The 15,195-nt window shown below is 37.6% G+C and overlaps 2 protein-coding genes across 3 annotated transcripts in view; both read right to left on the reverse strand.

Moving 5' to 3' along the window:
• slc12a5a (solute carrier family 12 member 5a) overlaps positions 1 to 6,039 on the reverse strand; it is a 142,951-nt gene extending 136,912 nt beyond the window's left edge. For both annotated transcript variants that reach the window (XM_051074761.1, XM_018661787.2), the window contains exon 1: positions 5,431 to 6,039. In XM_051074761.1, the coding sequence (XP_050930718.1) occupies positions 5,431 to 5,590 (160 nt within the window). In that variant the 5' untranslated portion in view covers positions 5,591 to 6,039. The remainder of the gene's footprint in view (positions 1 to 5,430) is intronic.
• Positions 6,040 to 9,361: 3,322 nt separating this feature from the next.
• LOC108873551 (uncharacterized) lies at positions 9,362 to 11,755 on the reverse strand. The gene is made up of 6 exons (XM_018661805.2): positions 11,591 to 11,755; positions 11,226 to 11,374; positions 11,058 to 11,131; positions 10,646 to 10,747; positions 10,064 to 10,162; positions 9,362 to 9,897 (listed from the first exon to the last, which is right to left on the reverse strand). The coding sequence occupies exons 1-6, from the start codon at positions 11,699 to 11,701 to the stop codon at positions 9,710 to 9,712; spliced, it is 723 nt and encodes a 240-aa protein (XP_018517321.1). The 5' UTR covers positions 11,702 to 11,755; the 3' UTR covers positions 9,362 to 9,709.
• Between the last annotated feature and the right edge of the window lie 3,440 nt (positions 11,756 to 15,195).

The raw sequence follows: 15,195 nt of genomic DNA on the forward strand, positions 1-15,195 counted from the left end.
TTATTCTATTGCACCCTAGAGGTATGTTTGTTTCTCTATGCACACAATAACAACAGGGGGCAGACAAAATATCATAAACACCTCACGGAAAAGAACTTTAACTATGCGATAGCAATCACTACAAATGTGTTGCAAAATCTGCGTGTGTGTTGCAGATCTTGATGCAGGGTTTGGAATGATGATTTAGGCACTTCAGAGTCCCTTTTCATTAAATTATTATTTTTGAAACCACCTTTAATTTTCAATGATAAGGCAATTTAGCTGTTATCCAAACAAAATCACACATCTCAAACCTGATCTATTTATAATATGAATGCAAGGAGTAGTTAAATATACACAAGTAACCCTTTCCAATCCTAAATCCTAATCAGGTATCCTCACTCTTCCCAGGAGTGACTAAAGCAGTCACCCTACTATATTATTCCTTCAATAGGAGTCATCCACAATAGGCCTTTGTGAATATCTGTGTTCACCATCGGACTGCACCTCTATATCAAACAGGTTTTCTATAATTTACATGGTATTCTGCTGGCAGCCACTGTTGGATAAAACTCTCACTAGAATTTGACTGAATAATAATAATAATAATAATAATAATAATAAATGTAAGTCCACTGATAATTCCTTATTTTTCTATTTTATCTATTTTCTATTATTGTTCTTTATCCTACTGACAAGTATAGCCTGTGTAGCTACAGCCTGATGCTGTGTTGCTCTGTGACGTAGCTCTCAACTTGTGGTCAAAAATTGTTAAAACCACATCAAGGGACAGTTGCACTTGGTGACATATTCCTTCATTACTATGAACATGGGCACTGCAGTTTATTCTGCTGCTGCAAATTGTCTAACCAATATTCACTATTTCCTCCTGTTGAGGAATATTCACTAAAAACAATGCTCATAAAGAAAATTATTAAGACTTTTTTTAAAATTAAAGTACACATTTAGGATCAGTTTTTAAAGACTTGCATCTTAACTAGGAATGAAAAGGCTTGGGGCTGAGAGCCACAGACTGGCAGAGTCAGATAATATTAAGAGATTAACTAAAATATTGTTTGGTTTTGTTGGCAATAAGAAAAATACAGGATGTTGCTGGCCTTATCCTTTAATAATGCAGACCAGGTCTGCTCTGGGTTTGATGGAGAAAAGCTATCATACTGACAAGATGACACCACAATAAGCTGAACACAGTAACACACTGTTAAAATTAGAGTGAAAGGACATGCATGGGAAATTGCACACTCTGGCTACAATTCCATTTGTTCCTTGACGTACACACACCTTGACGACAGCTCTGTATATAGATTTTGAATACATTTTACAAAGTGACTGACACATACTGAGTTGAAAAAAAACACACACACAAATATTAATGTTTTGCTGGAAGATGGACTATTCACTCAGTGAAGAGAAAAATACAAATCTCTGTTTGTGCTGCTGTCATGAGGTTATTAGGTTGTGTTGTTGTCGTGGTTATGGCTGTTTTTGTCACTGTGCTGTGTCATTCTCTTCTGGACTACATTTGTGTAGAAGGAAACAGGACATCCTGACACAGATTAAACATCAACCAAGTTGACCTCTCTGCTCACCGACCAAAACATTGAGGACAAATTAGGTTGCAATTCTTTACGTCAAATGTCTGTGTGTTTAGTTCTAAGCTCTTCTGCTAGAATGATTACTTGTTCATACATCAGTACAACTAAGCCACAAGAACAGACACACACATGCTCATGCACAAATTTAGAAATTGTTTCAACAATCACAGCTCAAACTGCAAGAGTCAAGGACAAGAAGTGAATTAATAACAGATTGTGTTATAAAAAGGACCAACCAGATTTGCCCCAGAATAGTTCAGACATACAGAGGACTGCACACTCATGCAAAACTGCTCATAATTTAGGCAGCTACAGTGAGCAAGGTAAAGGATTAGAGCAGATTTACTCATCTCAAAGCTCTATTCAAGATTTTTATATTAACAGATCAAATTACTATGTGTAATATGAAAGGTGTCGCTTGCAGTGACAAAACCACAGATAATTATCACTGGATTCTGCAGTTCCCGTCAGCTCTGCTCAGTGTTTTAGCATCTTTCAGATCACTGCTTTGCATTTACAGCATGAAACTTCACCGTTTTGGTTTGGTTCTCATCTTCTTCATTTCCAGCCACAACAGGCAGATCTTTTTTATAAGAAAAAGTGTGGGTAAACTAACTATAAGCTATCAAAACCCAAACCAGACCAGGCAGAGCTATAAGGGGCCTTAATACTTGCCTTTTATTCATCAGGTGGACAAAAATGCTACTTAAAATTAATGTTAATGTCACTCTTTGCAGCTAGCTTTCTGTTTGCTAAGATGCTCGCCACATAACTGTAGAAGGTTATAATATCTACATTTCTCTTTTTTTTTTTGATCAGTGAGTGAATAAAATGGAAATGTTGTGTTCACAGCTCAATGTATTCAAGTGGCAGAGGAACAATTAATATAGGTTTAAGTAATAATAAATGTATCATTGTTGTCTCTCCAAAGCAGGGTATCACAGTTTTTCCTAGACTATACAATTTTTCTGAATTATAAGAAATATTGTACATCAGCAAGTCTTTCTGAATGACATGCAAGTTTCAAAGCCTCCCCTACTTTGCCAACTGCTGGGTATGTAACACGCAGCCCCCCCGAACCCCTCTACAGCCCATCCCACTGAGCCCAACCGATATAACAAAGATATATCTCTGTACACTGCTGCGAGGTCAAGGGCAGAGAGGGCACTGAGCAGCCAGACGAGGATCTTCTGCAGCCAGTCATCAAACACACTGGCCGGCTGAGCTGACGGAGCTCACGCCTCTCTCTGGATCAATAGAAACAGGATCACGGGTCCAGGCCAAGGAGGAAGAATTTAGATACTGCTCCTGTCCACCAGCTATTATAAGAACAGTTCTGAAGGGTGCTGTACACAAACACACCTTTTGGAGTACAAAATAATATTTACATAAACCCTGTGTTTCAGCTGAACCAATTCAAACACATACGGAAGGATGTTTGTCAGATGTGAAGATTTTTAGTTTCTACTTGTCTTGTAATATTGATAGTAAACAGAATACCTTTGCATTTTGGACTACTTTAACATAAAACAAGGAATTTGAATGTGTTACTTTCAGTACAGGAAATCTGTGATGGACAATTCATTACTGTGCTAACCATTTTACTGACAGAAAATAATCAACAGTTTAATCCATAATATTAAAAAACTGCTAGTTCTGATGTATTCTTTTATCAAATTTACAGTAGCAACAAGAAATTGCTTATCAGCTTTGCACATATGGTGTACAAATTTGACGTTCATCCATGGTTTACCTTTTTGTTCTATTCCAACAACTTCAAGGCACACAGAACAAAACACAGGAAAGAGAAAATATCACACCACCCCAGCAAGAGATTGATTTCATAATGGTACTTGCTCTATCTGAAGTGTTTTCACCTAACTGCAAGACCATTTGTGAGACAACTCTGGCGAAAATGTACTGCATCACCATAGCAACCAGCAAAGTGGATGCAGAGACACCAGTCTCCACAAGGCTGCAGCTCAGTAAGAGCATAGCATATATGGGGGGGAGTCCTTCAATAAAGCACTCCCCATCTCTTAAGGGGAACACAAGGAGATGGTTAGATTTGTTCCTACCTACCAACGCAGCCATCTCTCTGTCCAGAGGAATGATTGATACACTCTGGGGCGTTTGAGCCGAGAAATGCTGAGGAGGCATTTATATGCTAATTCACCTGCACACGAGGGGATGGTGGCATGTTTTGAACCTCTATGGCTTTCTGTAGCCACATGTAGCAATGAGTGGGAGAGCAGGACTGGTAATTAAAAGCCTTCATTTCTTCCCTAAGTGGCTAGCTGGTTTAATAGTAGAAAATTGTCAGCACTAGTGAACCTCAGCACAGCAGGAATTATGTCAAGACGAGGGGATGACATGTAATATATCCAGTGAGAAGGGTAAGTATATAACATAAAGTGTAAGGACTGAGAGGAGTGATGTAACTTCAGAGATAGACAAAAGAGGTAATAAAAATGTCTGTAGTGACAGATGCAACATGTTTTATAGTGTCTGTTATCAATCCAACAATGCTGGTCACAGTTTTGAACACTGAATAAAGAATTAAACTGAATGCCTAAATAAGGCTACACTAGGCTCCAGAGCCTAGAAACTAAGAAAATCTGCAAATCTAGAACTGCAATAAAGGTATTTATGGGAATCTAGGGAGGCAGGCCTCTTTAGCTGAAATGTCATCAATGTAACAGCTTTCATAGGTTAAGCACAGAGTGAAATGTATTGATTTATTTGCAGACAAATCTTTATTTTCACTTGACCAGCCTTGAATGATTGCACTTTTTCTAATGCTAATCACTGGTAACAGTTAAGGCTTCCATTCCTGGCCCAGTGGGGATTTCAGCCACCTCTTGTTCTGCACTACTGCCTTCATTTCAGACAATGACTGACAGGACCTTGATTATTTCAAATCAGGTGAGGTGGTGACAGGATTGAACCACAATGGCACTTGGTTCCCATGAGACCAGGCTGGGATTACTGGAGGAAATTGGCATAACTTAATTGTAGAGCTTAAAATACAGAGGTTTGACTGGCTATGTTTTTATTCACCCCAATCGAATGCACTCCTTATGACACTCACTGGAATTATCCTGTGTTTTCTGAACTAAACAAGCACATACCTCAGTCACAAAAGAGTCAAACTGCACTGCAAGCTATCACCTTGTAAAATATTTTGCTAGTAGTGCATATCTAAGCCAAGCAACAAGACTGAAATGTACTCAACACTGACATCTCATTTTTATCACCAGGGAAGCAAGTAACTTTTCCTGTTCGTTTCAAGTGGTACATCAAAGCGTGTGTAGAGGATAATAACCTGACTACTTGGATATAATAAAGTATAAAGCCTATGAATCAGGTTACAGAGTTAGGTTTTTCAGATGGTTAGATGAAGAGGCTAGACTATTATACAGCTGAGGGCTTGTAAGAGAATAAAACGATGCCCTTCAGAGCAAACACTGATGACAGTAAAAATACGTTTGAATGCAAGCAACAGTAGGAGCAACATGTCTGAGTCATACAACGTTAACAGACCACATGAAAAAAGCAAAACATACCCCCATGTCAACGTGAACATGCATACAACATGCACCTGTAACAATACAAGCGTCGTACAAAAAGGGACATTTGCTCGCTTTGCAATGCCTCTGTTAATGGCCAGACCGTGCCCTCTGAGGCTATTAAAAATTCAAGTCACACACATCTGTCCATAGACAATGTGGTGCCACTGAACAGCAGTCAAGCACCAGCGCTGCTAGCATACTATAGCCTATAGCTAACATAACAGCGTTTATGATGAATGAAGCCGGTGTGAGTATCTCCTTACCTTTCAGCACCACCACCACCTCGGCACCGGCAGCGCCCTCCCTCTCTGCTCCGCTGCTGGTCGGGGGTTCGTCTCCTTCAAACAGCTGGTTCACCTCCCCCTGGATGTCTGAGGGGCGCCGGTCGCCGTCACTCTTGGAGACGGTGAACCTCTGGCTCATGGTTGTCGCCGGTGAGAGAAGCGACGGGTCTTCTTGCCACTGTGCGGGGTGACGTGGACGGACAAAGCCAGCAAAAAATGGTCTCGTTTCTCTCCTTAGAGCAGTGCACCTTCTCCGCCTAGCAAGTTTACCTCCGACGACTCTGTCCTGGGCGCACAGCTGCTCTTTGTCGGGTAATTAGATGTGTAATGCCGAATGGACCATCACATCAACCGGTGTCTGCTGGCTGCCGCGCACCTGGGTCCTAAAGCCGATTGTTCCGTGTCTGAGATGGCGTTTTAAAACACGCTTAACTGATCACAGAAGACGCTTCACGATACTTAACGCTAACACATTAAAATGATTTACTAACTATTTTAATTTAACACCCTTTTATTTCTTAACATATATTTTTAATCGTAACGCTTTCAAAACATTGCTGCTCTCAACATTTCTGAATTAACGTTGCCTGGCAACCACAGAAAGCTAAAGATCAGCAGTCACTCAGCCAGCTGCAGTTTATCAGTGATTAAGTTTACGTTAATTAGCTGCAACAACCGTATAAGTTTTCAAAAGAATGAGTGGAGAGCACTTGTGGAGAGCACAAATCCTGACAAAAAGCTTGTGTTTCTGTTCTTGTAGAGGGACTGTGTGTCAAAATCTTACTTTAAGACCTGGATTGTTTTAGTATATGTTGTGGTAATTTGTTGTAAATGTATGTTTTATGAAACTGCCATGTATTGTATAATGGGAGACAGTAGGGGCCCAACAACAACGAATATTTTATCCAACTTATGTCAATAATACTCTGGAAATTAATATGTTCTTGCTGTGTATGGTTTGGCTTGTCATTGCAGGAAAACCCCAACTGTAACTGTTAGTGGTAGTACTACTACTAGTAGTAACACCAGCGTTTAATAATTCAAACTGTCTGTTGTGAACAGGGCTAGGCCTGCTAATTAACTAACACTGTATCATGCAGTGGCCAAAAATCCTACACTTTCATACCATAGATAGATAGTTTCCTCTCAATCTTTCAAAACCATGACCATGTTTTGAAAGGCTTATGGAAAATCATGAATGGAAATTACATAAATATGTTGCTATACTTTTAGCATTGTTCTAAACATCTTTCATTCACTGCCTTTTACTTCCATTAATAACTAAACTAATCCAAAACGCTTTAGCATAAATACAGGTTACCATATATTTTTTTCCTTAACTTTATTTACAGAGTTAACAGTACAGAGTTAACAGTAGTCATGCAAAAACAAGTGCAAACTCGAGTTTAGAGTCCACAGTTAGCAAATGCTGTAGATTCATTTGGAGACAGAGCTCACATTGGATATGAGAGATACAGAGTTTTCAAAATTTCTAGGAGCAAATGACCTATAGCTATAAAGTTTAAATGTTTGCTACTGACTTCAATGACTCCAATTCTTTGCTAGATTTGGGAGTAAGCTGAATCGTTGCACAGCTTCAAGTCATCCTATTTCTCCACTCATTTGTCAGATTTCTCCTATAATCTGTCACTTGTCTGTACATGGAGGCACAATTACGCACATTTGTGTCATTTAAAACAAAGATCTGCGTACTTGGGCTTGGTAGGCAGTCTTTGATAAATCATGTCCCATAATCCAGATGTATCGATATCAATGTCATCATCGTCCGCAGGTGACTTGCAGTTTTCATAGTCTGTGCAGGAAACAAAACAGAACATTTAATGAATAACATACTGACATTATTTTATCAGCAGTAACATTCGGTCTCCTACCTATTAAACAGGTGACACATTTGAGATGAAAGCTTTGTGATGATTTCCTGTCTTGGAATGTCCACAGTATATATCAGTTTAACCCACACTATTGCACACATACTATATTTTACATATTTCCTTTTGCATACTACTAAAACCCTTTTATAGCTGAGATAGGTAAATAAACAATATACAGTAACAATTCAGAATTAGTTCATCCTTTTAGTCATGTTGTGTCAGTGACATGGTTCTGGAATAGCAATGCCAGTCTGTTGGCTGGTCCGCCACTTGCTGGGTGTCTTGGTTAGTGTTAGGCCTGTAAGCTTCGTAATGTAACACTGTTTTTTGTGGTAACACGTCTAACTTCATCACACTCTATGAGTGTCTTGCCAAGTAGATTTCTTGCTCACAGTGCATTTCAAAAGGAGAAATGATCTTGCTCTCACTGGAGACTTGAGGCTTGATTTTGAGAACAAAGTTGCAATTTCTAACTCATGAACATATTTTGATCAACATAAAATAGTCACTGTGTATCAAACTTATTGGAAATACTATTACACATTCTCTTATGTCATCTTTCTGTTCTCCTTACTGAGAAGCAGAAAACTGCTGATGAAGGCATCCTTCTTTATAACGTGGCAGCGCACTTGGTTCATCACTTGGGGCATCTGTTGGAAACATAAGAACAGTGTGGATGGTAATAATACTTTAAATACGAAGTGCAACATTTTAAATGTATCACAGGTTTAGCACTGTGCATCGTTTATAATGTCTGAGACTACACACAGTTAAACACAGTACATAAAACAAAACTCTTACTGTTGCTGTTAACTTCTGAAATGGTGGTGTTCCCATAGAAGAGTGGATGAATGTCCATACCTGCCAAGGATATATTAAAGATGTGAGAGAACTGGATTGAAAGAACAGCTGTATAGGACATAAAGATGTATGATGCACAAATACTCTGACTGCAGGAAGCATCTTACTGTTAAAGATCCATGCCAGTAAAAAGATTACTTACATTTTAATCTTAAAGTTGTCATCGTAGATGAACAGTTTCAAAAAATGGTGGAATGGAACAGGTATTCAAGGACACAACCATAACGTACCATCTCCCAGACAACTGAAATAATGAAAAGCAATAATAGAACTAGCAATAATCTGAACCTTGTTATGTGAATAGTTTTGTCCACAACACATTTCAGGGAAAAGAAGTCCCTGTCTGAGTGGGTATGATGCAGATTACACCGATTTAAATGTTAACCTTGAATGTGATGCCACTAAAATGTAACCCTCATGTTGTGTTCATTTCATGTTAAACAATTTTGTATTCCCAGTCAAAAATGACTGTTCCATTAAAACTCACCATAAAAACCTGTAATAATACATATTATCACTACTTGTTGTGTTAGATTTTTTAATTAAGTTATTGTGAATATAACAAGTCTTGAAGTTCTATATGTTCATAGTGGCCTGTGTGCCTCATTGATCTGAGTTTATACACATGAACTCAAGTTCTAAAAACATAATTTCTGGATTATTTTGACTATAAGAAATAATCAGGTGACACATGGTATTCCATCCTCACTGTCAGTTTCCTGGCCTCTCCCCCTCCTCATCGGTGTGGTGTGATCATCAAATATGTAATCAAGAGCCTCACTTAGGGTATATCGACCTGTCATGGTGCTGCCACACAATGAACTGTGAGCAGAGCATCAGAAAATATTATATATCTAAGCTACGGGAAAAGTTCAGTGTTATTGAAATAATGTTAATGCAATTTTTTGTGAGAACTGTCAACACAGGTGTTGTTCCCGAGGGAGAGAAACCCTACTGGGCAAAAGTTCCCACAGTAGTTTGTGTGTGTGTGTGTGTGTGTGTGTGTGTGTATGCTTGGGTGTGTATGTCCATCTGACAAATGAGGATGTACCTGAGCTCAGTTTTTACTCTAATTGTTGTTTCCCCCATTTATTTCTAATGAACGGTCATTTTTGACCAAAACATTAAGAGTGTACAAAAGTTGAATAAAACTCACAAAAGTATATACAGTTTATTTTGTGTGTTCAAATCCTCTTTGTGGCCAAAGTCATAGAATCTTAGGTCAATCTGAACAAATTAACTACATTTTTCAGAGATAACTTTTAAATCGGTCAAATTTGACTGGAACACAACATGAGGGTTAATGTTTGCTCATCAAACACTATGCAGCACAGCTCCAATGGGACCCAGTGAGTGGTACATGTCAAAGTAACATCCAGATAAATGCTAGGATCCAAAGCTTCCCAGCAAAACACTGCATTGTTACAAGATGATCAATGTTATTCACTGCACCTATCACATGATTGGTGTGAGTTAATATTTATTATAGTCGTGCCCCAGTGCATTCACCATAAGCTAGCCCACTTTTGCTGAGCCCACCCAAAGGCAACATTGGGATAATAAAGAAATTTCTGTGAAAGACAGTTGAATGACACTGTATAGATGTTTTTCAGGCTCTCAAACATTGTGCCTGATAATCCTGAGGTATCTTCGTCAATGTTGTCGCCAACTCGTGCAGTGCAGTTTTCATATTCTGTGCAGGAAGTAAAAGAGAAAATGAAAAATATATAATGAGCTGAGAATAATTGGAAGGAATCATCATTGTGATACAGCCCCACTACTCCTCCTTTGTCTTCATAAATTGACTGTAAAGACATTTTGCTATATTTATGAACAATACTTTTTTTCCCACATCTCACCATGATCAGAGTTAAAGACCTCTGGTGTATACCCGCCAAGACAATCTGCCTGTGTAGCAAACTCCTTCAGCTCAGCAGAAGTGAGAGTTTTTCTCCTACCTGTTAAACAGGTGACACATTTGAGATGAAAACCCTGTAATGATTTTCTGTCTTGTAATGTCTACAGTATATATCAGTTTAACCCATACTACTGCACACATAATATATTTTATATATATTTACATGCCATTAAAGGCCTATTAGAGATAGGTAGAAACCATAATAAATCAGTGATAGTTAATACTCTGGATATATTTCAAAAGGAGAAATTAACTTGGAATAGACAGATTAAGTTGGAAACACTAGAGACTTAAGACTTGATTTAGATTTTAAATATTTTGAGAATGAGACTTGGAATTTGCAACTCATGAGTATCTTTGGGTGAACATTACCTGCTTGACACCAGTATGTTAACATTGTTATAGTGATTAGTTTAAAGAACTGCTTGTGTCAGTGACATTTTAAGGCTGCATTTCTCTGTGTATCAAAATAACTGAAAATAGTATGACACATTTTCTTATGTCATTCCTCTGTTCTCCTTACTGAGAAGCAAAAAAGAGCTGATGTAGGCATCCTCTTTTATAACCAGGCAGTCAGGACAGCTGCTTTGCAGCAGCAACACACCTGGTTCACTACTTGAGGTATCTGTTGGAAACATAAGGAGAGTGTGGATAGTAATAATACTTGAAATACCTTACATTAAAACATAATAGTATAACAGTTCATCTATGTTAAAAAGTTAAGAATACAAATATCATTATTAACATAAAAGATTACATTACAGAATATAACAAAAGAGAAAAGATTAGAAAGTGCAACAGCTCTATTTTACAGTGTCCTACTAATGATTTCAAAACGTAATTGTATCACAGGTTTAGCACAGCATTTTTAAAGATGCCTTAAACAACACACAATTAAACATCAGTGTACACAGTGTATTGAAGAAAGCTCTTACTGTTGCTGTCAACTTCAAGTATAGTGTTGTTCCCATAGAAAAGTGAAACAGTTTTATTATCACAATGTCCATACCTGCCAAGGATTTATTAAAGATTTATCAGAGAGAAGTGGACTGGAAGAAAAGCTGTACACATCAACAGGACATGAAGATATATGATACACTTACATTTTAATCTTAATATTGCCATCGTAGATGTTTGGTGTGTCCTTTGAGGTAAAGTCTGCAGCAATACTCGGCCAAAAAACAGTATTGAAAATTGCTGCAGGCAAACAGGTGTTTGAGGACATGGCTACAAGATACCATCTACCAGGCAACTGAAACAATGAAAAAGGGGAATTTTGTTTATATATGTATTTTGATTTGTTAATGTTTTGCATAATCTGAAACTTTTTATGTGAATAGTTTTTCCCACAACAAGTTTGAGGAAAAAGAAGTGTAACACAAACAGGTCCAATAGGTTTACTTTAGTTTTGTCTGAAAAAGCTGCCACAAAATGATGATGTTTGTTATAAATGTGGAAGGAGACTTACATCTGGACCTTTGTCCACTGGCTTCAGCAGCTTCTCACAGGCCAGCGTTGCAGACTGACACACTGAGGTGAGGCTCAGCACAACAACAGCAACACACAAAGTCTTCATCATGGCTCTGATGCCTCTGTCTCTCTCAGCTGTGTTTATATTGATATCACTGACCACTTATTTTTGAGCCTTATCTACCCACCCCTATCTGAGTGGGTATGATGCAGATTACACTGATCCAAATGTTAACCTTGAATGTGATGCCAGTAAAATGTAATGTTTGCTCATCAAACACACTGCTATGCAACACAGCTCTAGTGAGACCCAGTGTGTGGTACAGCTCAAAGTAACATCCAGATAAATGCCAGGACCAAAAGTTTCCCAGCAAACCACTGCATTGTTATGAGATGATCATGTAATTCACCTCACCTGTCACTGGTTTTAATGTTGTGGTTGATCAGTGTATCACAGCAAAATCCCCAGTGTTAATTTTTCAGTGTTAGCTGACATTAATGGTGGTCTGTGTTATAGGGCTAGGGTTAGGTAACCCTAATACTTGATTTATCAAAACTAACATCCCTAGAGTACACTGGAAACCTTCAGTGTTCATTTTTCAACTTTTACAGTGTTGAAATAACATCTTTTCAGTGTTAACAGTGAAGAGAGTGGAGAAATATAGACACTTTTCTTGCGATTTTGCTGTGTACATGTATTGTGCATCTCTCAGTCAGTGAAAGAAGTGGTGTGATAGTGTCTACTAAGTTGAGATTTTAAAAATCTGATATGTCCGTGCTGAGTGGTAAATCAGTTCTAATGTTGTCTATATTATTTGTTTTGTTTTGTTTTGCTGAGCAAAAGTGGCAGTCCTCAAGAGGCTTCATGAGCAAGTAACATTGAAGTTTGTAATAAAAGTACAAATGTAATGTTAATTATCCATATAAACTGTATTAAAATGTTCACATGTATGTTTGTGATCAGTTGATTCTAGTACACTTGAATATAATGTCAATTAAAACAAAAACACTTTACTTAGTTTTTGATTTACTGTTGTCCCACTAAACCTTTAAAATCTGATTGAGGGAAAAGGGGGGTCTTGTAAGAGAATCTCTACCTTTAAAACAGCAAATCAGACAATAATCAATCAATAAATAGGATTAGGATGAGTGAATATTTATTGGTTGCCTGCGTGGGTTTTCTCTGAGTACTTTGGCTTCCTTCCACAGTCCAAAGACATACACATTAGGTTAACTGGTGACTTTAAATTGCCTCTAGGTCTGAATGTGAGTGTGAATAGTTGGTTGTCTATATATGTTGGCCCTACAGTGGACTGGCTATCCATACAGGGTGTACCCTGCCTTTTGCCCAATGCAAGGCTCCAGAACCACCTGTGAACCCTCACAGATAAGCGCTATAGATAATGAATGGAGGAATAAATCCACTGGAGAGCAGTGATGAGAAGCTTTCCCACATTTCCTGACCACCCTTAATGATAAAACGGATGGGCCGAGCAATTGTCTCTAAAAGACAGTTGTGCAGTGCTGCAGTCATGTTTTTCAGTGTTTGATAAATCATATACAATAATCCTGAAGCATCAATATCAATTTCGTTGTCAACTGACTTGCAGTTTTCATATTCTGTGCAGGAAGCAAAAAAAGGGAAAAAAGAACAATAACACACTGACACTTTTACACTTTATATCACATTCTCTAATGTGCAGTGCAGTTACTAATAACCCCATGAAATTTTACCACGGCCTATACTGCATAGTATGGTGTACCATAGTAATACCATGACCCAGAGGAGAATAAAATGGTACAAATCAACATACAGCCCCACTATACTTTCTTTGTCCTCATACACTGACTATAATGACAATTTACTTTATATGAGCAATGCTTTTTTTCAAGTCTCACCGTGATCTGAGTTGAAGACCTCCGGTTTGTTCAAGATAAGACAATCCGCCTGTCTCTTAAACTCCTCCAGCTCATCAGCAGTAACATTCTGTCTCCTACCTGTTGAACAGGTGACACATTTGAGATGAAAGCCTTGTGATGATTTTCTGTCTTGGAATGTCCACAGTATACATCTCAGTTTAACCCACATTACTGCATACAAACACACACACACACTCATACTATATTCTACATATTTACTTTTACATGCTATTAAAGGCCTGTTGGAGATAGTTAGATAAACAGTAGCAGCTCAGTATAAGTTAATATTTTTAGGTATGCTAATATCAAGGCTTTGTGGATGACAATGTTTGTCTGCCAGCCATTAAGTCTGTCACTTTGGCCTAGACCGAAATGTAATATATCTGGGTTTCATATAGTGCCATCGGCAATTTTCAGTTTGTCCTATACTTTGATTTACAACTAAATACCAGCAAAACTGATGGCATTACCATCAGCTTGTACTTTTTAGTGCTACTTAACAAATGTTAACATGCTATCACACTAACATCAGGTGGTGAATATGGTAAACATTGTACCCGCTTAACATCAGCATGTTAGCAATGTCATTGTGAACATGCTAGTATCAAGGCATTAGAGTGGTGGTCGATTATTTTTTATAATCGTTAACTGAACAAAAAAGACAAAAACAGGACAACTAAAGATTTCACCTTGTGCTGTGAGAAATTATACCAGACACTTTCCCTTATTTTCTGATATTTTATAGACAAAATAAGTCTAAATGGAGAATGAATGGTCTAAAGCAAGGCAAAGAAATTAGTCTCTCTGAGACTATGCTATTCTGTATTTCACCATTATTGAAAGTTTTTTTTTTATCCCTCCTTACTGTAGAGCATCAAATTGTTGAAGGTTGTATTCCCCTTTATAAGAAGACAGTCATAACATTCACTTTGCAGCAGCACATCTGGCACACCAGTTGGAGCATCTGTAGGAAACATCAGGAGTGTGGCTGGTAATAATTTATTGAATGATTTACATTCAAATCATGATCACATCAGTACTCTGTCTGTATTACAATGTTAAAAGAACAAATATCATTATTAACACAATATTTTTTTTAACATGATACATTAGGGAGTATGATTAAATTGTACAGGGCCTATAAGACAGATTAAATGTATCACAGGTTTAGCACAGTCTGTGCATTGTTTAAAATGTCTGAAGCAACACATAATTAAACATCAGTGCACACAAAAAGATTCTTACTTTGCTTGTCGACATCAAACATTATGTTGTTCCTGTAGAACATATGACCATATCCTTTCATACAATATCCATGCCTGCAGTACAGATTTAAAAATGATTAAAAAACTGAAAGAATCAGACAGGACAGGATGACATAAGATACAAACAAAACAAATATTGATGGTGTTATTCAAATTACCTTTAAAAACTCATGCTATTAAGTTACAAGTAAAATCTAAAAAGATTTCTTACATGTTAATCTTAAAGTTGTATTGGTAGATATTTGGTGTCTCCTTTGCAGTAATGTTCAATGCAATGCTTGGCAAAAATACAGGGTTTATTATTCCTGGAATCAAACAGATGTCTGAGGACATGGCTATAAGGTACCATCTCCCAGACAACTGAAATAACAAAAGTTTAATTAGTTAATTTATGTATTTTGACTTTGTAAATGTTTGA

Source organism: Lates calcarifer, linkage group LG12 (genome assembly GCF_001640805.2).
Source record: "Lates calcarifer isolate ASB-BC8 linkage group LG12, TLL_Latcal_v3, whole genome shotgun sequence".
Lineage (NCBI taxonomy): Eukaryota > Metazoa > Chordata > Actinopteri > Centropomidae > Lates > Lates calcarifer.

What these genes read in the sequence shown, in the direction of transcription:
- LOC108873551 (XM_018661805.2), bottom strand. Translation starts at nt 11,701, where the DNA reads ATGATGAAGACTTTGTGTGTTGCTGTTGTTGTGCTGAGCCTCACCTCA. An exon ending in CAGCTCTTTTTTGCTTCTCA is followed by an intron (nt 10,163 to 10,645) that starts GTAAGGAGAACA and finishes CCTGTTTAACAG; the next exon opens with GTAGGAGAAAAACTCTCACT. An exon ending in GGTCTTTAACTCTGATCATG is followed by an intron (nt 9,898 to 10,063) that starts GTGAGATGTGGG and finishes CTTCCTGCACAG; the next exon opens with AATATGAAAACTGCACTGCA.